This window comes from Aulostomus chinensis, chromosome 4, assembly GCF_037954235.1.
Source record: "Aulostomus chinensis isolate RoL2024-O1b breed Wild chromosome 4, RoL_Achi_v1.0, whole genome shotgun sequence".
NCBI classification, from domain to species: Eukaryota; Metazoa; Chordata; class Actinopteri; order Syngnathiformes; family Aulostomidae; genus Aulostomus; species Aulostomus chinensis.
The window spans coordinates 7,479,540-7,503,409 of NC_141323.1; the positions used below are offsets into that span (position 1 = coordinate 7,479,540).

Below are 23,870 nucleotides of genomic sequence, written 5' to 3' on the forward strand. Positions count from 1 at the left end.
GGCCTCATCGCTTCCTGTCCTCCACCTGCAACACTGTCCTGAGCAACTCAACTCAACTGGGAACTCAACGCCCATCCACACCTGGACCCCTAATGAGCCCCACAGATACCAGGTGGGTCGAGGAGTCTCACGTGACCTAATGACCCTGTAGAAGGTTGCATTTCCACAGAGTAATAAAGGCCTGCAGCTCCCCACTGGAGACAAGACCTGAAGAACCCTGTTGATGAGAGGAGAACCGGAACCTGTCCAGTTGACCACCACACAGAACTGAAGAGGAACCAGGACCAGTCCTCCTCTGGGAGGGGAGATGTGACTCTGGTTGGCTGATGGATTCTACCTCCTCTGTGGAGGTTCTGACGCCACGATCGTTACTCTCTTCCTTCGTTCACAGAGACATGTCAGAATGATTGCCTCCTGTGCCTTCAAGGTAAAAATATCATTGAATTTAAGTTTTGTTTACTTCGAGATCACTGCTGAGTTTGCAGTCGTTTCTTTGGAGGTACTGTTGTTTACAGAGCTGATCTGAGACGCTTTTTGGTCTCCATTAAAGAACTGTGTTTTAGTGGAATATGTGATGTCTGGTGATTTATGTGTCAAAAATAGGCTCCTTTTGTGGGGGAGCACCTGCCTCTCTGTGCACAGCACAGCCAGGCAGGCATCGTTATACACTCCTCCCCACAATTGTCTGAGGGGGAACCGGGTCGGCCGTGAGCAACAGATTTCTGCCCGTGTTATGACCTCATGAAGGGGAAGAGAAACTAAACACATCTTGCTTTTTCACTTCCACATCAGCTTCTTTCCTATTTCTGTGTTAATGTGCAAAACCAAGCAAGAATTCGAGGAAACTGTCCCAAACCTTCATGCTGCTCATCTCCAAACAACATCCTGCCTCCCAGTTCGCCTGAAGATGCGGGTCAGCACGTCCTACTGGTTTACTGGTTCTTGTCTAGTATAGGCAGGCCTTTAGTGTTTTACCAGTACTGGACAGAGCAACTTCACCTGAGGCTGAGAGAAAGAACCAAAAACTGGGACTGGCCGGACACGTGGGCCTGTCGATGGGAGCTTTTCAGTCTGTTTCAGTAACAAATATCTACACGTAGCCTGAATCCCAGTTTGAATGAGGCCATATCACAGTATTGTCAATATTAGCCCAAATACTGACTCATACTTCAGCTTCAAAGTATCAGTCAGACCTTGGTCAGTACTCACATGTACTGTGGATGCCGAGGCTGAGGAAGGTTGGTTATAAAGGTCCAGTGTGTAGAATTCAGGACCGAAACCAGCATGGAAACAGACTTGGTTGAATGTGGAATCAGCTGAAACTTCAAGAATGAGCTCTTTGGACAGAGAGCGGCTCCTCTTCTCCAGCGTCCACCATGATGGAGACCAGCTGGGAGCGAGCATTCTGCTCCAGCCATGTTTGTCTCTGGAGATCTCAGGACAGTTATTTCATTGACTAAATGAGAAGGATTGGAGGTGACTGTCCTCGTTGGAATCCTTCGAATCATTTTGGTTTGGTAGCACTGGGTCACCATTTTGTATACAAGAATCCACATTTTGTCAAATGTATGCAGGATTGAATGTGCAGGCAACTGTAAAGTGTTCTACGTGCTGGGGGGAGGGGGTTCGCGCTAGATGCTACACACTGGTCCTTTAAGTATCAGTTAACTGTCAACAAATCTTGATTAATTTGGAGCAGTCCACAAGGTGGGGCTGTCCATGACTTTGGCCTTGAGACAGATTGCATTCTGGGAAAAGTCTTGCAGGATAATCCTGCTTTCATTGCACCATTCAACAGATTGGATAGGAGCATGGGGTTTGGCAGGAGGCGTGCACTTGTCGACTGTACTCAAGTAGATTGGTGAGAGTGGGTGGGGTCAGGCCTTCCTCACAGGCAGAAGTCAAAGGTCAGGTCAGACTTGCCCATCTTCTGTCTGTACATGGCATCGAACTTGTCGTTCATAGACACTGTGAAGACGTCCTTCCACAGACCCACACGACCTGCAGGGACCAGGGTCACAGGGAAAGAGCAGTTACCTTTTATCGCAGAGGACGTCTGCTTCATACTGGACAGGTCATAGAACTGGGCAGGAAACATGGGCTTGGCATGTCCCCCCAGGTTCCACCACTGACTCTTACACACCGAAGACGAAACACAGATGTTAGAAAAAGACAAAAACCAAACCTGCTGAGCATTCAGACCACAACTGGTAATTAGACGCTCTGAGAGGGACATTCACTCACCGCTGCCACCGCTGGCGTTCTGATTCTAAAGGGTTTATTTAAACTTTTTAATCTTCATCTTATCTGATATTGTGGATGAATGCCGCCTGGTGCAGGGATGACTCACCTGCTGTGGCGTGAGAGAAACAGATCAGACTGACTATAGCAGACCACACACCAGACTTCCATGCGCTAAAAGAAACAAAATCAGATGGAAACAAGAAAACTGATGACAAAAACCATAAATGAACATCACAACCAAGACATTGATGGTGAATTAAAAATAAGAAAGTACACAAAATCAGGAAATAATCATGACTAAAGTAAAAGACTTCTTAAGGAAACTTAGAACACTGAATCAGAGCTGTGGTGCAGTTGCACTATGTGGCCACACAAGGGTGCTACAGCCATGTGAGGAACCATGCCCTGACTCACTGGTGCGGTCTCAGCTATCTGGGACTGAACTGGACTCTGACGGCTCCTTCGTGTCAGTGCTGCTGGTGCCGTAGTCTCCAGCCTTTTACAGCCCTAACCACCAGTGATGTCATGTCCACATGCACAGACTGAGGAAGGCCTTTGTTCCCCCTGACAGATGAGGCCCTGCTTTGCACATTCCTGACTCCCCTTCACCCTGAAACACCTGTTATCAGGCTTCAAGTTATGGGTCTGATCCACCAATAGACCACATTCACACGGCGGCCATGTTGAACCAGACTTAGGTCTCATGGTTGAAGACGAGTCATTCAATGGGATAAAGACTGCTTTAGATATGGTGGGTGGGAGAGCTCTGCTGCTTGGGGGTGTGACGTCCGGGTGTCACTGTCCCAGTACTACTGGAGCCAACGGAGCGAGTGGCTGGACTGAGCCCTGTTTTTCCTCTCCTCCTCTACTCACCCCTGCAGACGGACAGCGCCTCTGAGTTGCTGCACTGTTCGATGAGCTGGTTGCAGCTCTCCACCATGCCTTCACGCTGAGCCTTGTCACAAGAAACCCCCAGGAAGCGGGCGAGCTGCTCCACCAACGTGCCCAGATCCTGGAGAGGAGAGCAGAGTGGAACGGAGGAAACAGCCTCCCTGCACCCAGTGCTGCCCAGAGAACTATCAGTTCTGAACTCACACAATCTGTTTAGCATGAAGGTGAGAGAACCTGACCGACATATCAGTGGTGAGAACAAGGTGTACAGTTCTATGGGTTCTAAAGGGGGCATACGTCCTCCTGGAACGAGGTAACATCGATGTTATCAGTCTACAGCCCTGGATTATTGACACAAGCCTGTTTACAAAAGCCTGTGTGAGTGAGTGTGTGTGTTTGTTTGTGTGTGAGTGTGCGTATACATGTGTGTGAGACCACTACCCCAGATCTTACAGTTCCCGGATGATGTGTACGAGTCTAAGTGTATAGTCACTTCTGGCCCAACTAAGATGGCGTCCTGCCACAGGTGAGGTGGCCTGGTCATGTCTCAGGTGTTGGAGCATAATGTGTACGAATGAAAATTCAACCAACTTCTATTCAACCAACACACACACACACACACACACACACCTGGAGACCTACTTGTCTTATCTAACTGACAGCAGAAACACTCCTGGGTTGGGAGCAGGAGCAATAGAAAGGTAACAGGTCAAGGGAGCACAGGTGTTACCTTGTACATGTCTTCATATTTCAAGAAGAGAATATTTGAGTCCATGCGATGTTCCCAGAATTCCTGAACATGTTCAAACCAGGATCCATATCCCACTAGAACAGAGAAGGAGATAGGAACAGGGCTGTAAGAACTAACACTGGTCAGCAAACAGAACAAGAGGGATTCAAAGAACTGAACCAGATGGAACTTCAAATGTTGGTCCTTCAGTAACCTCCATATTTACATTTATCATTCATGAAGCGGCGGCAGAACTCCTGGAATGTTCCCCGGTAGCTCATGGTCCTGAGAGAGCGGTGGAACTGGTAGTAGGACACCACCAGGTCCTTGGGGTTGCGAGCCATGTAGATCACCTGCAGGACAACCACAGTGAACCGACAGCGACCAGGTCGTGATGGGGATGCACAACCCATTAAACTTTGGATGCTGATATATTCTGATGCTTGACTGCAGAATACAAGTGACTAACTGGATCTGCCGATGGCAGGATTGTTGGTGAGATGTACTGGTAGAACTCTAAGATGTTCTTCCCTCCTGCATCACCTCTTAGTGACTCCAGTATGCAGGAAGAACCAGTCACATATATTTAGCTTGAAGCTAACGGAGACTGACGTTAACAGCAGCTACACTGTCCAGATAAACTCTCTCTCAATTAAACTCTCCAGGCCGTTGCCTGGTCTGATCCGGGTCGTCTTCATCCAGCCAGACGTGCAGGTGTCTGCTGGTGGCACCCCTACTGTTACCGTTCATCAACACACAATTAGCAGCTGGAAATCTGGATTTCATCAGTCAGCCAGAACTAGAATCAGCGCGGTGGGTGAGTGACGGGGCTGACCTTGGCTTCTCCGTTGTGCATGGCTGTGGGTAGGAAGCGGTATGGAAGATGGCTCTTGATCAGACGAGGAGACGTTAACTCCTGTGGAAACACAAAGGCTTGACTTTAATCTGGTCACTCACTCATAAATCCTACTGCCAGATTATTTTAGCATCTGAAAAAGCCACATGACAATAATCTACATTGCCATTTACTGGAAAATGTGATAGATTTCTTCAAGGAATTTTCTCAGAGAAACTTATCTGTTACAGTAATTGCATTTTTTAATCATGACAAATAACCCTTTATGTTGCTATAAAATATTAAATATGAGCGTGAATACCAAGCACACTCGTGTGTTAGCATGTTCAGGCACATGTGGGCCAGTGTCTCTAAAGCTAATGAGATATCAGCTCATTGGCAAAAGGTCAACAAAACCCTTTGGAGGCTGAGTGTTTCCTTGCCCCCAGGGGCCAAATGAACTGAGGGCCACTGATCGTCCTCCATCATCTACAATCCTGCAATTACAGGGAGGAAGTGAGAGTAGAAGCAGGAGTCCAGGAGGGATGCTAACCTCTTTCCAGTGGTGTTACCTGTATGATGTCCAGGCCTGGTTGTGGGTACTCTAAGACGGGCAGCTGTTCATCAATGTTCATGAGGCCGATCTCGTCTGGGTCTGCTCCTTGACTCACCAGATACACAAGCTCCTGGAGGAGACTGGTGCCTGCCAGGACACAGAACACTCAGAGAGGTAGAACCAAGTCAGAGAACACAGCGCAAGTCGCTGTGATGCACTTGAACTGAAACACAACCGCTGACTTGGCTAAGAGATATCACCATGAATTTTCTAGACCATTTATAGATCCAGATCCTCTAAAGATGTAGATCAAGATCCTCTAAGCTGTAGATCATTTATAGATCCAGAGCCTCTAAAGATGTAGATCAAGATCCTCTAAGCTGTAGATCATTTATAGATCCAGAGCCTCTAAAGATGTAGATCATTTATAGATCCAGATCCTCTAAAGATCTAGACCATTTATAGATCCAGAGCCTCTAAAGATCTAGACCATTTATAGATCCAGATCCTCTAAAGATCTAGACCATTTATAGATCCAGAGCCTCTAAAGATCTAGACCATTTATAGATCCAGATCCTCTAAAGATGTAGATCAAGATCCTCTAAACTGTAGATCATTTATAGATCCAGATCCTGTAAAGATGTAGATTAAGATCCTCGAAGCTGTAGATCATTTATAGATCCAGATCCTCCAAAGATGTAGATCATTTATAGATCCAGATCCTCTAAAGATGTAGATCATTTATAGATCCAGAGCCTCTAAAGATCTAGACCATTTATTGATCCAGATCCTCTAAAGATGTAGATCAAGATCCTCTAAGCTGTAGATCATTTATAGATCCAGAGCCTCTAAAGATCTAGACCATTTATAGATCCAGATCCTCTAAAGATCTAGATCATTTATAGATCCAGAGCCTCTAAAGATCTAGAACATTTATAGATCCAGATCCTCTAAAGATGTAGATCAAGATCCTCTAAAGATGTAGATCATTTATAGATCCAGATCCTCAAAAGATCTAGACCATTTATAGATCCAGATCCTCTAAAGATGTAGATCAAGATCCTCTAAAGATGTAGATCATTTATAGATCCAGATCCTCAAAAGATCTAGACCATTTATAGATCCAGATCCTCTAAAGATCTAGATCAGGATCCTCTAAAGATGTAGATCATTTATAGATCCAGAGCCTCTAAAGATCTAGACCATTTATAGATCCAGATCATCTAAAGATGTAGACCATTTATAGATCCAGATCCTCTAAAGATCTAGACCATTAATAGATCCAGAACCTCTCAAGGTCTAGACCATTTATAGATCCAGATCCTCTAAAGATCTAGACCATTAATAGATCCAGAACCTCTCAAGGTCTAGACCATTTATAGATCCAGATCCTCTAAAGATCTAGACCATTAATAGATCCAGAACCTCTCAAGGTCTAGACCATTTATAGATCCAGATCCTCTAAAGATCTAGACCATTTTTAGATCAAGATCCTCTAACGATCTAGACCATTTATAGATCAAGATCCTCTAACGATCTAGACCATTTATAGATCCAGCACAGCACTGAGGGGTGTGAGGCTCTGGTTCCACATCTGATGTCTTTGTGAAGTCAAACCTTGGCTAACATGATCAGGGTTCAGCAGCTGAACGTAACTTTGGTCCCCAGTTCAGTGACATCACTCACAAACTGAACCCTCAGCTTAAACTGAACTTTAGTGACATCTTCATCAAAACACTTTTCTATACACAAAGATGAGCTAAGTCTTTATCTTCAAGAGAGAGTAGACATATACATAAAACCACATACTGTGAGTTAAAGTATCATAGGGAAATATGTGAATGTAAACATCAGGAGAGACATATGAACTAGGATCTCTTCTAAGGGTTCTTGTGCACGTTGGTTCTGGTTTGAGACTCGGAACATTAAAGGTGAGAACCTCAACTCGCCCCTGATGGCTCAAACAACACCGTCCAGCTCAGCTTTAAGTGCCATCTCAACTAAAAAGAGATGTGGTTCTGAGACCTGCAACAAATGTGGGTCTGCAGGAGTTCCAGGGCCCGGGACCACACCCATGTTCAGAATGAAGCCTCCATCTTGAGCTCACATGAAAAGTTTTGTGACTGAATCTCACAAAATGTTTCTCCAGAGGACAGTGAAACACCCCTGTGATGGGGCCTCTCTCACTCTCTCTCTCTCTCTCTCACACACACACACACACACACACACACTCTCTCTCGCAAGGTGAAACAATAACAATCAGCATATAATGACCCATAAATCTTGACTCCTGCCCTACTGACGTGCTGAGACGCAGCGCCAGCGGACAGGTCACATGACTAACAGACGTGTGTCTGCTGCGGCAGCACATGCAGGGGTGCGTGGCGGCAGGGGTGCGTGGCGGCAGGGGTGCGTGGCGGCTGGGCTGCAGCAGTGGCGCACGTCACCACCCCCAATCTGGGTCGCGTTCCTCGCTGTGTTGGCACCTGGCACGTGCGGCTCAGAGCTCCGCAGGCCTGCTGTTAGATAACTGTGACGTCACCCGGACCGCGCCAGGTAAGTGGAAACCCCGGCAGCAGCTTGGGCGGACAAAGACTGCGGACAGCGAGGTCATTCATCATCTGATGACGTCTTTACCTGACTTTGGGTAGGTGACGATCCAGATGTCGCTGCCGCGGAGGGAGAAGTCGGCGATCTCCTCCATCTTCCCCCTGCAGAAGGGCGGCAGCCGGACGCCGTCGAACTCGAAGTATTTGCTCTCGAACTCCACCGGCGTGCTCGGCGTGTCCGCCTCGCTCTCGGCCATCACGGAACCACCCGCTGCGGAGAGGAGGACAGTGACGGGGACGGGACGGCGCTGCGGGTGCTGAGCCTTGCGGTGGATGCTGCTGCACGCGGCGGGCGGGCGGGAGAGAAGTGATGTCATGCGCGCGCACGGCTCCCAGCATCAGGACCGCTCTCCGGCCTCGAGGAGGCGAGCACGCAGGCAGAGCGATCCAACCGCGCTCAGTCAGCACAGAAACAGTGATGACGTCACGCCACAGTAGCCCTGGCCGAGGCCTCTGCGCCCCCCCCCCCTGCAGCTCGTTTGAATGTGACGTCACTGTGATGCCAGTGAAACATTCAAGAGTCAAACTACAGCCTGGTGTGGAATCCAGGTGGCCTCCACTGCGCAGACTCGGAGCACTCAGGTGAGGCTCGCCATAGAAATATTCAGATAAAGAAGTACCTGCTTGACCAATCACAGTACAACTGGGCGGGCGGAAGGGTTTGTCGGTTCCTCATTTTGACGGCACGGTATGTCGTACATCCTACTTGCTGTTGATTGGCTCTCCGGAAAAGTGGGATTAAAATACGCGAAAGACACCAATCACGCTTGTGTTGCCTTCAATGTTCCTCGGGAAACTGAACGTGCCGAGGCGAGTCGTTTGGGTCACGTGGTCCACGGGTCCTGCGGCTGTCGTCAGAGAGCAGGCTCACGCGAGCATGATCACGTCACAACCTCAGTGGGGCTTCTCTGAATGTTCTCGTTTTGTATAACTGCCTGAGAACTGTTCTGTAGTTCCACCATAATTCTGTATCATTGCTCCCCGTGTTACGCACTCCCGTGTACTGAGGACTCACAAATTGTAATACTTCCGACAGCACGTGAAGGCATCACCCCTCCCTCCCTCCGTCCCTCATATAGATATGCTGGTTCACTTGTTGACAGTCAGTACTCCGGTTCTCTCGAGGAGTTCCCACAGCTGTCGGGAACATCGCGTTCTGTCCCGGTTCTGCAGTCGAGGGATTCCCCGCCATGTTCGACCTGAACGGCGGCTGGAACCTTTCCTTTGCAGGATGCGGCTTTCTGGGGATTTACCACATCGGAGTCGCCAGCTGTCTGCTGGAGAAGGCGCCGTTCCTGGTCCGAGGGGCCACCAAGCTGTACGGGGCCTCGGCGGGGGCCCTCACCGCCTCCATGCTCGCCAGCCAGGCGTCTATCAGTAAGACCCAGTAGCCCGAAACCTTTGGTACCGCTACATTACTGTCTGTCCTGCCCCCCCCCCCCCACACACACACACACACACGCACACACACACCCATCACCGTGTATCAGGCTGCCCTCGTGACCCCGTTTGTTACGTTATCATTCGTGCAAGAACTGCACCACAGGACCAGAGTTGTTCCACAGGACTAGAGCTGTAATATGTGACTAGAGCTGTAACATGTGAGTAGAGCTGTAACATGTGAATAGAACTGTAACATGTGAATAGAGCTGTAACATGTGACTAGAGCTGTAACATGTGAATAAAGCTGTAACATGTGAATAGAGCTGTAACATGTGACTAGAGCTGTAACATGTGACTAGAGCTGTAACATGTGAATAAAGCTGTAACATGTGAATAGAGCTGTAACATGTGACTAGAGCTGTAACATGTGAATAGAGCTGTAACATGTAAGTAGAGCTGTAACGTAAATCGAGCTGTAACATGTGACTAGAGCTGCACCACAGGACTAGAGTTGTACCACAGGACTAGAGTTGTACCACAGGACTAGAGTTGTAACATGTCTCTAGAGCTGGAACATGTGAATAGAGCTGTAACATGTAAGTAGAGCTGCACCACAGGACTAGAGTTGTACCACAGGACTAGAGTTGTACCACAGGACTGGAGCTGAAACGTATGACTAGAGCTGTAATATGTGACTAGAGCTGTAACATGTGACTGGAGCTGTAACATGTGACTAGAGCTGCACCACAGGACTAGAGTTGTACCACAGGACTAGAGCTGTAACATGTGACTGGAGCTGCACCACAGGACTAGAGTTGTACCACAGGACTAGAGCTGAAACGTATGACTAGAGCTGTAATATGTGACTAGAGCTGTAACATGTGACTGGAGCTGTAACATGTGACTAGAGCTGCACCACAGGACTAGAGTTGTACCACAGGAGTAGAGCTGTAACATGTGAGTAGAGCTGCACCACAGGACTAGAGTTTTACCACAGGACTAGAGCTGTAACATGTGACTAGAGCTGCACCACAGGACTAGAGTTGTACCACAGGACTAGAGCTGTAACATGTGACTAGAGTTGCACCACAGGACTAGAGTTGTACCACAGGACTAGAGTTGTACCACAGGACTGGAGCTGAAACGTATGACTAGAGCTGTAATATGTGACTAGAGCTGTAACATGTGACTGGAGCTGTAACATGTGACTAGAGCTGCACCACAGGACTAGAGTTGTACCACAGGACTAGAGCTGTAACATGTGACTGGAGGTGCACCACAGGACTAGAGTTGTAATATGTGACTAGAGCTGTAACATGTGAGTAGAGCTGTAACATGTGAGTAGAACTGTAACATGTGACTAGAGCTGCACCACAGGACTAGAGTTGTACCACAGGACTAGAGCTGTAATATGTGACTAGAGCTGTAACATGTGAATAGAGCTGCACCACAGGACTAGAGCTGTAACGTATGACTAGAGCTGTAATATGTGACTAGAGCTGTAACATGTGAGTAGAGCTGTAACATGTGAGTAGAGCTGTAACATGTGACTAGAGCTGCACCACAGGACTAGAGTTGTACCACAGGACTAGAGCTGTAATATGTGACTAGAGCTGTAACATGTGAATAGAGCTGTAACATGTGAATAGAGCTGCACCACAGGACTAGAGCTGTAACGTATGACTAGAGCTGTAATATGTGAGTAGAGCTGTAACATGTGACTAGAGCTGTAACATGTGAGTAGAGCTGTAACATGTGAGTAGAGCTGTAACATGTGACTGGAGCTGCACCACAGGACTAGAGCTGTACCACAGGACTCGAGTTGCACCACAGGACTAGAGTTGTACCACAGGACTAGAGCTGTAACATGTGAGTAGAGCTGAAACGTATGACTAGAGCTGTAATATGTGACTAGAGCTGTAACATGTAAGTAGAGCTGTAACGTAAATCGAGCTGTAACATGTGACTAGAGCTGCACCACAGGACTAGAGTTGTACCACAGGACTAGAGTTGTACCACAGGACTGGAGCTGAAACGTATGACTAGAGCTGTAATATGTGACTAGAGCTGTGACATGTGACTGGAGGTGCACCACAGGACTAGAGCTGCACCACAGGACTAGAGCTGTAACATGTCTCTAGTGCTGTAACATGTGACTAGAGCTGCACCACAGGACTAGAGCTGAAACGTATGACTAGAGCTGTAATATGTGACTAGAGCTGTAACATGTGACTGGAGCTGTAACATGTGACTAGAGCTGCACCACAGGACTAGAGTTGTAGCACAGGACTAGAGCTGTAACATGTGAGTAGAGCTGCACCACAGGACTAGAGTTTTACCACAGGACTAGAGCTGTAACATGTGACTAGAGCTGCACCACAGGACTAGAGTTGTACCACAGGACTAGAGCTGTAACATGTGACTAAAGTTGCACCACAGGACTAGAGTTGTACCACAGGACTAGAGTTGTACCACAGGACTGGAGCTGAAATGTATGACTAGAGCTGTAATATGTGACTAGAGCTGTAACATGTGACTGGAGCTGTAACATGTGAGTAGAGCTTCACCACAGGACTAGAGTTGTACCACAGGACTAGAGCTGTAACATGTGACTGGAGGTGCACCACAGGACTAGAGTTGTACCACAGGACTAGAGCTGTAACATGTGAGTAGAGCTGCACCACAGGACTAGAGCTGTAACATGTCTCTAGAGCTGTAACATGTGACGAGAGCTGCACCACAGGACTAGAGTTGTACCACAGGACTAGAGCTGTAACATGTGAGTAGAGCTGCACCACAGGACTAGAGCTGTAACGTATGACTAGAGCTGTAATATGTGACTAGAGCTGTAACATGTGAGTAGAGCTGTAACATGTGAGTAGAACTGTAACATGTAACTAGAGCTGCACCACAGGACTAGAGTTGTACCACAGGACTAGAGCTGTAATATGTGACTAGAGCTGTAACATGTGAATAGAGCTGCACCACAGGACTAGAGCTGTAACGTATGACTAGAGCTGTAATATGTGAGTAGAGCTGTAACATGTGACTAGAGCTGTAACATGTGAGTAGAGCTGTAACATGTGAGTAGAGCTGTAACATGTGACTGGAGCTGCACCACAGGACTAGAGCTGTAACATGTGACTGGAGCTGTACCACAGGACTAGAGTTTTACCACAGGACTAGAGCTGTAACATGTGAGTAGAGCTGTACCACAGGACTAGAGCTGTAATGTGACTAGAGCTGCACCACAGGACTAGAGCTGCAACTTGTGACTAGAGCTGTAACATGTGACTAGAGCTGCACCACAGGACTAGAGTTGTACCACAGGACTTGAGCTGTAATGTGACTAGAGCTGCACCACAGGACTAGAGCTGCACCACAGGACTAGAGCTGTAACTTGTGACTAGAGCTGTAACATGTGACTAGAGCTGCACCACAGGACTAGAGCTGTAACGTATGACTAGAGCTGTAATATGTGAGTAGAGCTGTAACATGTGACTGGAGCTGCACCACAGGACTAGAGTTTTACCACAGGACTAGAGCTGTAACATGTGAGTAGAGCTGTACCACAGGACTAGAGCTGTAACATGTCTCTAGAGCTGTAACATGTGACGAGAGCTGCACCACAGGACTAGAGTTGTACCACAGGACTAGAGCTGTAACATGTGAGTAGAGCTGCACCACAGGACTAGAGCTGTAACGTATGACTAGAGCTGTAATATGTGACTAGAGCTGTAACATGTGAGTAGAGCTGTAACATGTGAGTAGAACTGTAACATGTAACTAGAGCTGCACCACAGGACTAGAGTTGTACCACAGGACTAGAGCTGTAATATGTGACTAGAGCTGTAACATGTGAATAGAGCTGCACCACAGGACTAGAGCTGTAACGTATGACTAGAGCTGTAATATGTGAGTAGAGCTGTAACATGTGACTAGAGCTGTAACATGTGAGTAGAGCTGTAACATGTGAGTAGAGCTGTAACATGTGACTGGAGCTGCACCACAGGACTAGAGCTGTAACATGTGACTGGAGCTGTACCACAGGACTAGAGCTGTAACATGTGAGTAGAGCTGTACCACAGGACTAGAGCTGTAATGTGACTAGAGCTGCACCACAGGACTAGAGCTGCAACTTGTGACTAGAGCTGTAACATGTGACTAGAGCTGCACCACAGGACTAGAGTTGTACCACAGGACTTGAGCTGTAATGTGACTAGAGCTGCACCACAGGACTAGAGCTGCACCACAGGACTAGAGCTGTAACTTGTGACTAGAGCTGTAACATGTGACTAGAGCTGCACCACAGGACTAGAGCTGTAACGTATGACTAGAGCTGTAATATGTGAGTAGAGCTGTAACATGTGACTAGAGCTGCACCACAGGACTAGAGTTGTACCACAGGACTGGAGCTGTAACGTGTGACTAGAGCTGTAATATGTGACTAGAGCTTCACCACAGGACTAGAGTTGTACTACAGGACTAGAGCTGTACCACAGGACTAGAGTTGTACCACAGGACTAGAGTTGTACCACAGGACTAGAGTTGTACTACAGGACTAGAGCTGTACTACAGGAGTAGAGCTGTACCACAGGACTAGAGTTGTACTCCAGGATTAGAGTTGTACTACAGGAGTAGAGCTGTACCACAGGACAAGAGTTGTACTACAGGACTAGAGTTGTACTACAGGAGTAGAGCTGTACCACAGGACTAGAGTTGTACCACAGGACTAGAGTTGTAACGTGTGACTAGAGCTGTAAAATGTGACTAGAGCTTCACCACAGGACTAGAGTTGTACCACAGGACTAGAGTTGTACCACAGGACTAGAGTTGTACTACAGGACTAGAGTTGTACTACAGGAGTAGAGCTGCACCACAGGACTAGAGTTGTACTACAGGAGTAGAGCTGCACCACAGGACTAGAGTTGTACTACAGGACTAGAGTTGTACCACAGGACTAGAGTTGTACTACAGGACTAGAGTTGTACCACAGGACTAGAGTTGTACTACAGGACTAGAGTTGTACCACAGGACTAGAGCTGTAACACTTTTTCTGTTATGGACTAAACAATCAGACTGTCAATATTTAAATGGATTTATTAATGAGAATAGAAACTTAACATTGCACTTACATCACCAATCTAACCTAAAATCTGTCAAAATATTAACAATAAGATAATTTTTGTAGCCCGGCAGGGGACCGTTGTAAAAACTAGAATTCCTCCAATCAGAAATCAGAGCAAAGTACACAACAAAAGTACTTGAGTCAAGGAATAGATACTATATTAGTCCACTCTACTGAGGGTATTCAAGTCATATGTTTACTTGAGTTCAAGTAAAAGTTAGAGTATTGTTACTTATTTTGACAGAAGTATTTAAAAATGTAAAAATAATGTATGATTAAATAGTATATTATATATAATACATATATAAATACACACATGTGTATGTATGTGTGTGTATATATATATATATATACACACACACACAAAGATTGTCAAAATATCGATTAAATATTGATTTTGAAAAGTAAAAACGGTACTAAAGGACTTTTCAATAGTATCGATACTCCACCTGCCTCCTTGGCCGCAGCCAACACACACACACACACACACACACACACACACACACACACACACACACACACATACAATCAGACAGAGCGCTGCCCTGGGGGTGAGCCATGGTGCAGCAGCCCCTCCCTCGCTCCACGCGTGTCAGCTGCCATGAGATGGCGTCTGCAGGACCAACCAGTTTCAATAAATCAACAAAACAGCAGAAGTCCTGTTTGGAGATTCTTTGGATTCGAGTCGGATGAACCAGGAAAGCCGAAGGACAGCAGCAAGCCCACATGCAGGAGATGCAACAGAGCCGACAAAAGGAGCGAACACGACGAAGGTGGCGAAGCTCCTCCCAGACCGACACCGGACCTGAGCAGGTTTAGAGGTCCAGAGGCTGGTGACAGCAGAACTTGAAGTAGTGCTGTCTTGCTAGCGAGCGCTAGCTGAAGCTCATCGACGGTAGGGTACATATATTCAAACTTATTGAAATACTGTTAATGTGTAAAGAAGAACTTGTAAAAGTTCTCTACTTCAAGAACAAAGTTCTTTATTTTCCTTTAAATAAAAAACATTTTTGCACCAAATTCTGAGTGGTTGCTTGGTATCGAAAATCCAATCGAATATCCATATTTTTCAAAATATCGTATGGAAGTGTGAACTCCAGTATTGTGACAACACTGATTTATATACACATATGTACATACACACACACACACACCCTGGCGGGAGCAGGTGGGGGGCGCCGGCCACGACCTGGCTCGCCACATGATCAGCTTTACATGAAAACACGCTTGCTCTGTTTTTCCCTGAATAAACAACGACCTGGCTGCTATCAGGAGACGGGTGTGACGGGCCTCCGGGCCTGGCGGGTCACTGGGGGTCATTGAACTCTGGCATCTGGTGTGTTTGTGTCCGTGGTCCATCGACCATCTGTGCAGGAGACGAGAGCCAGAGACCCCACGGGAGCTGCAGCACCACTCGCACACACTTCTCAGCATCTCACCTTTGTCTCTTTCCAGCCAAGTGCTGCGAAGATGTGATCAAGGTGGCAAAAGAGGCCAGGAAGAGGAACCTGGGGCCCCTTCACCCCACCTTCAACCTGGTCAAGGTCCTGAGGGTGGGCCTGGACCAGGACCTGCCCCCTGATGCTCACGTCCTGGCCTCCAAGCGTCTGTGTGTGTCTCTGACCAGAGTGTCTGATGGGGAGAACCAGCTGGTGTCAGACTTCAGCACCCGAGAGGAACTCATTCAGGTGTGGAACCCAAACCCGGTGGGGGGTGGAGGGGGGCGATGTTCGGGGCTGCATTCCTGTCATCGTTATTTGATCAGGAATCGTCATTTAATTTGGGCAACAACTCGCCAGCTGATCTGATCTCCATCAAAAAAACATGCAAATAAGAACCAGCGATTGTCAGCTGGAAGCAGGACTGCAGAGGGCAGCTGTGATGTCACGGCGGCCCACACGCCAGCATCTGCTTGTCAGTGCTTTGGGGATTTCCAGGGGTACAAGGCATCCCTTCTGATATTCAGTTGCGGTCGATGTTGGCAACAAACATTGCTGCTAGATCAGCCGCTGCTTCTCTCCTCTGTTTTGCACGAAGAGGGCGAATATCCATAAGCAACATGAGCTGAACATTTGATTCGCGTTGCGTCCGGACAGGAGAACCTCTGTTCTAATAACGTGTTCTGTCTGCAGGCGCTGATCTGTAGCTGTTTCATTCCCATCTACTGTGGTCTGATTCCTCCTTCCTTCAGAGGAGTGGTAAGTCCCCACCATCAACCCTCCCTCACTGGGATGTGTGGTTGTTCCCTCCTAGGGCCACTCAGTGAGAGACGTGCAGTCATGTGACCTCAGGAAACTGAAAAATGTTTTAGTTTAGTTCATTGCATTTATAAGGGGTCAGTGTGTTCATGGCTCCTCACTAAGAGAACTGTCAACATGGTGACCACACATCACAAGGCTCCAACGACGCTGACACAAATGAACCTGACGGTTTACTGAACTGGCGAAGAAGAGGCGGAGCAGAGGGAGGCCGCCCCAGAACCTCTCATTAGGACTGCAAGGTTCCTGGTGTGCTCCACTTTTGTGCAATGAAACCCAAAAACTTTATGGTTGCTAAATGATGGAAGAACCAGAACAAAAGTTCTGATGGGATTGACAGACCCAGCGGGCCCAGCTGCTGCTGGCAGGGCCCCCTCCTTCCGGGGTCAGTAGGTGACAGTGGCTCGTCCTCGTCTGAGCGTCGCTGCTCTTCGTAGATTCTGCTGATCAGAACATGAGGATTTCTCCTCTCACGATGAGGAGCCGGTGGTCACCCTCTTCTGTGTGCATGGAAGAAGTCTAAAACCTTTTTCTTGAAACATGACAGCTAAAACAAAAGTGGGTTGTTTTTGAGTTCATTCTGAATATCCCATCAGTTTGAAGCCTGAATTCTTTCATAACGTTGAAGAAAGACGTGCATTGTCAAAGGGACCAGACTTCTTCATGCTTGTTCCACAGCGGCCTGTTGTGTAATGCTGCCAGCACACAAACACATCATGTAACCTCCTCACAGATAGAAATGTGTGACGCCAGAGTCCTCACATCTCCAGCTCCTCCTAGACACAGGGACACCAGGCGCAGATAAGACGCAGGCGCTCCAGTCCCTTGTAGACACGTCACAAACCTCTTATCTGGACCTCCTGGTTTCGCTGGACTCTGACTCGTCTTGGTGGCAGAGTTCAGGGTGGAACCACCACAGGGAACACAGAGTTCCCAGTCTGCCTGGCTCTCGGCCCACTGTCACTCACGAAGGTACGTCTCACTGAAGGCGTGGCATCTGTGGACTACCTGAACGGTGTGATGTCGCTGTTTCCAGATGCCTACGATAGGATTTGTCGCTGATATTTGCTGAACTCTGTAAAAACAGGCTCACAGGGTACATCTGGTCATCCTGAAAAGACACAACGTGAATTTGAAAGCCAAACATTTCTCTTTATTTCCCAAAACATTGGGAAAACTTCAGCTGCTCTGGATTTGCAGGCCAATATGAGCATGGACCATCAGAACCGTAGCTGGAGAATCAGACCAGTGTACTGGTCCCTCACGTCAGAGGCAGGTGGAAACAGTCCTGAGTCCAGATCTTCAACCAGACCCCCTTTTGTTTTCTGTAAAGACTGCTATGAACTGCTACATCCCTCTATGTGGAACAGAGCGTTCCAGGGCATGGAAGAATGTACGGAACGTATTTAATTATGGATCCTTGAATTGGTTCCACGGCTGAGGATCTTGACCTCCCTTCACTCACTGACCTATATTCCTGTCTGTTCCCGAACACACGCTGCACTCTGTTCGTGGTGGCTGCTGGGAGCATCCGCTCCCCCTGGCAGGGCTTCACGCGAGCATTAAAACACAAGATTAATTCCCTCAGTGCCATTTTTAAGCTTTTAAAATGAAAAATGAGGAAAAAACAACTGTTTCATCCCCTGATGTTCTGTTTACCCTGATAGAACATTTCCTCCCTCACACAAGAACAGAAGAATCTGCTTTGAGTGTCAGTAGGTCATCTATGTCATACACACACACATATGTGTGTGTGTGTGTGTGTGTGTGTGTGTGTGTGTGTGTGTGTGTGTGTGTGTGTGTGTGACATGGAGAGAGAGAGAGTGTTTTCTTGGTCAGTGTCATCACACCTGGTGCTCTAAGCCAGGTGTGACCCCTTCAACAAATGTACTACTACAAATGTTGAATGATTGGTTGAGTATTTTCCTGTGTGTGTAGTTCATAAAACGTTGAAGCTCCAGCTGCTCTGATAGCAGTACTGTAAATCCCTCCAATACAAGTACAAATACAGACTCTGCACCCTGATCTGATACGACTGCGTCCACTCAGTCTCTCGTGGTATTGAGGGTGCAGCTAGCAGATGGATGTGGACGTCAGCTTCGGGCACGTGGGGACATTTTAGAAGGGAAATACCAAAACACACAGTGACAGTATCAGAGTTGTACGTGTGAATTTGGGTGTGTACCTGCTACCAGAGTGACTATCAGTCCTTGCATTTTTCCTCTCACTCTTCTATATGTAGCGTTACGTGGATGGTGGGATCAGTGACAACCTGCCTCACTCCGAGCTGAAGAACACAATCACCATCTCTCCGTTCTCTGGGGAGACGGACATTTGTCCCCGAGACAATTCCACCAGCTTCCATGAGCTGCGCTTCACCAACACCAGCATTCAGATGAACCTGGGCAACATGTACCGCCTGAGCAGGGCCCTGTTCCCTCCAGAACCCAAGGTAGGAACACACGTTTAGCTCCAGCAGCTGCTGGGTGACCAGGACATCCAGAACTAGAGAACAATGAATGGGACCCAGGGTTAGAACAGTAGGAGAGCGTAGGACATGAAGGGTGGAGGTCACAAACATTAGAGGAGGTGAAGAAGATGCCAATGAACTGGAAATACCGAGGTCAAACTACTGTGGAGGGATTTGATTGAGACATTCTCACCGTCTCCCATGAACATGCATGTGAATATCGAGCTGCCGCCAACGGTCCTCCTCCACTGCCTGGTTTCACTATTTAGTTTCTCTTTGCTAGTCCCAGGGATGATTGTGACCTTTGACATTGTTGCTGTTACATTCCCGTGGCTCCTCACGTGTGACACGCCATCTGGGATTACGTAACTGTGTCCACGTCTGTGTGACAGAGGCATGTGTGCTCCGACCAAATTCCAGGGCAGCAGTTACTTCACATGAAGACTGTTAACTCCTCACTACCAGCGCTGAAACACGGTCGGGTCATCAGATCCTACTGGACCTGGTCGGCTTGGCTGGCAGCACCTCTGCTGGTGTCAGAGCTGTGACGCACCAAACTGAGCATAGAGAGAGGAAGTTGATGAAGCTCCACCTCAGCCGGGAGGAAATACTACTCTTAACTTTAAGATTAAAACAACAAACAACAGCTAAACTGTCCAAAAACCTCCGTTTACCAACCCTCCAGGTCATCCGGTACAACCCAGGTCTTCTGAATCCAGTCGTGCGACCATTAATCCACAAACACTTGGACTGGAGAACAGAACCAGTTGTCTGTTGTCTTCTAGGTTCTGCGCTCGTTCATCTTCCTCCTCTGACTGTTTGCGTCATGTTCCTCTGATCATATTCACTCGTCAAAAGTACAGGACTGGTGTTTTACACTGCTTAGTTCTAAAACGTCTCCATCTCTCTGGATGTGGTTCTGATGTCTGGAGAGAACAGACATCTAGTGCCCTGCAGGTGACACCAGCTCTCGGGCTCCCATCTGTTCCGTGTGAGTTCAGCTCAGTCGCCTGTGACAGTGGCGTGACTGGGAGGCATCACAGTGACCCGTGTATCAATCCCAGCAGATTATTTCTACATCCTGGCAGACGTGCCTGCTGACCAATCTGAAACGGTGCCGTTCTAACAGCTGGTGCCTCGTGGAACAAACCTCCCCATCGCTATTCTGATTCTCCACAACTGAATTGATTCTCAAATATTCAAACTCAACACAGTGAATTAGCAGGAGGACGCACGCCTTCATTCATCAGGGGTTTCTGATGGAGGATTTCATCAGTACCTTTGAGAAGTACACACAGTAAGTATATTGTGAGTATTCATGCAGTAAACGTCAGTGGAACCAGGCCTGCTGAGAGCACACTCGGAATGTTTGAAACTACAAATAAAACTGAAGAGAAGGAAGTGAAAACTGAATTCAAGTTCCAGGCAGCGCTGGCTCCCAGAGCTCCTGGTCCTGAACCTGATCCTGGCGCAGGCCTTTTAGAACATTCACCAGAACATGACATGAGAGGTGAACCAGTAAAACTGTGTTGGGACACAGCAGGGAGAGCAGAACGGTACCTCAGCTGTCCTGTGTCTCCTCAACTGTGCAGGTCCTGGCTGAGATGTGTCAGAGTGGTTACATGGATGCTCTTCGCTTCCTGGAAGACAACAGTAAGTATTCTTGTTACCATGGAGACTGGGAGACCAGCTAACCCGGTCCTCCTTGATTATGTTGCTGATGTCATGTTCTACCTGGTCAGACCTGCTGATGCTGGACCGTCCCACCTCCGGGCCCAGCCTGCCAGAGCCCCCCTCCAACTGCTGCTGCAAGCACACAGAGACCACCAAAGACTGGGTGTTGCGGAGGCTTCGCCTGCTGCGTAAACGCCACTGGTGGCTGGATGAACAGATCGCGCTCCCCACACCCATCAAGAAAGGTGTGTTGTTGCTACGGTTACTGCAGGTCTCAGCCAGCATGCCCCTGACTGCAGTGGGCATCTGCTTCCATTTGGTGGTGCTAAAGAACCATATAATTGGCTGAGGCGAAACACTGCTGTCACGCTCAGGGTGTGGGGTCAGAGAGCAAAGGTCAGCGTCACCTGAGTTACTGCATTTAACGCTACAGCAGGCAAAGTTGAACCTATGAGGGATCTGAAAGCATTGTGGGTTGTGGAGGAGAATGGAGTCTGGAATCAGATCAGTTACTATCATCAGTCCGACTCAGTGGGGGGTTCAGCGCTCGGATTTTGGCCCATTCTCTACCACTGAGGTTCCACCCGCCATCAGGAGTGATCAGGAATGATCAGAAGTGATCAGGAATGATGAGGAGTGATCAGGAATGATCAGAAGTGATCAGGAAGGATCAGGAATGATGAGGAGTGATCAGGAAGGATCAGAAGTGATCAGGAATGATGAGGAGTGATCAGGAATGATCAGAAGTGATCAGGAAGGATCAGAAGTGATCAGGAATGATGAGGAGTGATCAGGAATGATGAGGAGTGATCAGGAATGATCAGAAGTGATCAGGAAGGATCAGGAATGATGAGGAGTGATCAGGAAGGATCAGAAGTGATCAGGAAGGATCAGAAGTGATCAGGAATGATCAGAAGTGATCAGGAATGATGAGGAGTGATCAGGAATGATCAGAAGTGATCAGGAAGGATCAGGAATGATGAGGAGTGATCAGGAAGGATCAGAAGTGATCAGGAAGGATCAGAAGTGATCAGGAATGATGAGGAGTGATCAGGAATGATCAGAAGTGATCAGGAATGATGAGGAGTGATCAGGAATGATCAGAAGTGATCAGGAAGGATCAGGAATGATGAGGAGTGATCAGGAAGGATCAGAAGTGATCAGGAATGATGAGGAGTGATCAGGAATGATCAGAAGTGATCAGGAAGGATCAGGAATGATGAGGAGTGATCAGGAATGATCAGGATTAGACGGCCACTGGCTCCCAAGCTGCTTGATGTCTGTCAGTAATGGTGTCATTGTGTGTGTGTGTGTGTGTGTGTGTGTGTGTGTGTGTGTGTGTGGGGACAGTGTTTTGCGAGGCCTGCAAAGACAAACCTGGCCTGTATGCCACAGTGTCGGAGACGCTGCCGGTCAGAGTGGCCTCCTACATGCTGATGCCGTACACGCTTCCTGTTCAGTCGGCCTACTCAGTGGCTCAGAGGTGAGCGTTGCTCTGGTCATGTCTGCGTCTGCACTGGAGCGCCGCTTGCGCTGATCCTCCTGAGCCTGGCGTCATGTGTGCTCTGCTCTAGGTTGGTGGAGTGGATCCCAGAGGTGCCTGCTGACGTGCGCTGGCTGTTTGGGGTGGCAGGTGACGTTTACCGTCAAGCCTGGAAAGGAGCATCAGCCGACTCTATGAGGTTAGAGTCAGTCCAGCACACAACACACAACCTGTTAACAACACAACTACCAACTCTGATGTGTGTGTGTGTCACTCTGTAGTGAACAGTCACTGAGGAAGTGCTTGAGCGAGCCGCCACTAACTGCAGAGCTGGACACAGCCATGGAGAGAGACAGGCTTCCTACTCTCTCCTCTCTCGATCTCCATGGCAACTACTGGGAGATCCCCATGTCTACCTCCTCTTCCTCCCCACCCCACCTCCATCCTCACGTCACCCCCTCCTCTCCACAGCAAGTCTGTTTCTTCGTGGGCTCTCCGGATGAGCCACACAGCGGCGGACAGCTCTGACTCACTAATGGCGTGACGAGCGAACAATGAGACAGTGTGTAAATGTTTACGGACACGCTGCGTGGCTCTGAGCACTCCGGGTGCGTGTCCTGTTTCCAGGAGCGCTCTGGAGGAGCTCCACCAGCTTTGTCAGGCGTCCTCACGTGCAGCGCTGGAAGTGCCTTGTTGTGTGTTTACTGTCTCGTCACTCATTCAAGTCGAAGCTCTTAATTGGTGCAACTGGTTCGTGGCTCCTAATCAAACTGGTGTTCATGTAATCATGTGATGTTTGTGTGTGTGAGACGCTGGAGGTCATCAACAGAGGTGCAAACATAAAGGGGGGGCAGCAGAACATTCTGGATGACAGGAAGCATGAAGAGGACGCCTCTGCCTGGTGTCTCCGTGCTGCCGAACTCAGCGGCGTCAACCTGTGAGTTTGTGTGCCAGCACGAGTATGAAAACGGCTGAAACCTGTCAGCAGAACCAGTGCCGCTCCGGTTAGCATCCCAGAACCTCAACATTCGGGTCCATGTGACGCTCGGCCCCTCAGCCCCCTCGCCACTCCTGACGCCTTCATCCGATGGAAATTCGCTGAGGTTTGTGGGAACGACAGCAGCTCTGATGGAGCGACTGGAGGTGCTGGGAGTTCCACTCAGGACCAGCTGGTGTCAACTGGTCAAACGTGGAACTTCTCCAGTGTTTGACTCAGTATCAAACCAGTGGCATTGATGTTGTCCTCCTCGTGTCTGCTGACTGTTGCTGTGATCCCCATTTGGCTTTTAAGTACCTGCAGCAAGTCCAGGGTCAGGAACCAAGACCAGCACCCTGTCCCCAGCCTGAAGTGGCACCAGGGCGCCTGTGGCGCCGTGTCCCCTCTGTGGGTGTGCTGGTTGTGTGGTTGTGGGTTTCTGCACATGTCAATAAAGAAAGTGAGAGTGAGAAGGTGTGAACGCATCTGAGTCGTGCTTGACAGGACAGTCGGATGTGACGGATACTGGCCGTTACTATAAATGTCATGACATACGTCACATTACAGGGTGTAACCACGAAGTACGTTTGCCTGCCGCGAGGGGTCACTGCAGGCCGCGGACCGCTGATGACG

General features: G+C 48.4%; 2 protein-coding genes across 3 annotated transcripts; one reads left to right on the plus strand and one right to left on the minus strand.

The window, feature by feature from the left end:
• Positions 1-228: 228 nt before the first annotated feature.
• On the minus strand, positions 229-8,287 carry sult4a1 (sulfotransferase family 4A, member 1). Of its 2 annotated transcripts, XM_086201384.1 has the most exons (8): positions 7,894-8,287; positions 5,273-5,403; positions 4,701-4,781; positions 4,092-4,218; positions 3,866-3,960; positions 3,118-3,256; positions 2,351-2,415; positions 229-2,001 (listed from the first exon to the last, which is right to left on the minus strand). In XM_086201384.1, exons 1-7 carry the CDS (start codon positions 8,180-8,182, stop codon positions 2,384-2,386), a joined length of 894 nt encoding a protein of 297 aa, XP_086057510.1. In that variant the 5' UTR covers positions 8,183-8,287; the 3' UTR covers positions 229-2,001; positions 2,351-2,383. The 2 variants fall into 2 exon arrangements, with proteins under 2 accessions (XP_086057510.1, XP_086057509.1); XM_086201383.1 differs by lacking the exon at positions 2,351-2,415 and having other exon boundaries at positions 7,894-8,282.
• A 644-nt stretch (positions 8,288-8,931) lies between these two features.
• On the plus strand, positions 8,932-23,698 carry pnpla3 (patatin-like phospholipase domain containing 3). The gene is made up of 9 exons (XM_086201379.1): positions 8,932-9,242; positions 15,832-16,064; positions 16,509-16,574; positions 18,877-19,086; positions 20,697-20,757; positions 20,847-21,023; positions 22,129-22,261; positions 22,353-22,460; positions 22,543-23,698. Exons 1-9 carry the CDS (start codon positions 9,056-9,058, stop codon positions 22,787-22,789), a joined length of 1,422 nt encoding a protein of 473 aa, XP_086057505.1. The 5' UTR covers positions 8,932-9,055; the 3' UTR covers positions 22,790-23,698.
• The last annotated feature ends 172 nt before the right edge of the window (positions 23,699-23,870 follow it).

Bases quoted from the DNA above. Each gene is read 5' to 3' on its own strand.
- sult4a1 (XM_086201383.1), bottom strand. From the start codon at position 8,182: ATGACATCACTTCTCTCCCGCCCGCCCGCCGCGTGCAGCAGCATCCAC. The intron at 4,782-5,272 runs GTAACACCACTG...GTGTTTCCACAG, and splicing joins CAGGCCTGGACATCATACAG to GAGTTAACGTCTCCTCGTCT. The intron at 3,961-4,091 runs GTAAATATGGAG...TCTCTGTTCTAG, and splicing joins CCGCTTCATGAATGATAAAT to TGGGATATGGATCCTGGTTT.
- pnpla3 (XM_086201379.1), top strand. From the start codon at position 9,056: ATGTTCGACCTGAACGGCGGCTGGAACCTTTCCTTTGCAGGATGCGGC. The intron at 16,575-18,876 runs GTAAGTCCCCAC...TTCTATATGTAG, and splicing joins CTCCTTCCTTCAGAGGAGTG to CGTTACGTGGATGGTGGGAT. The intron at 19,087-20,696 runs GTAGGAACACAC...TCAACTGTGCAG, and splicing joins TGTTCCCTCCAGAACCCAAG to GTCCTGGCTGAGATGTGTCA.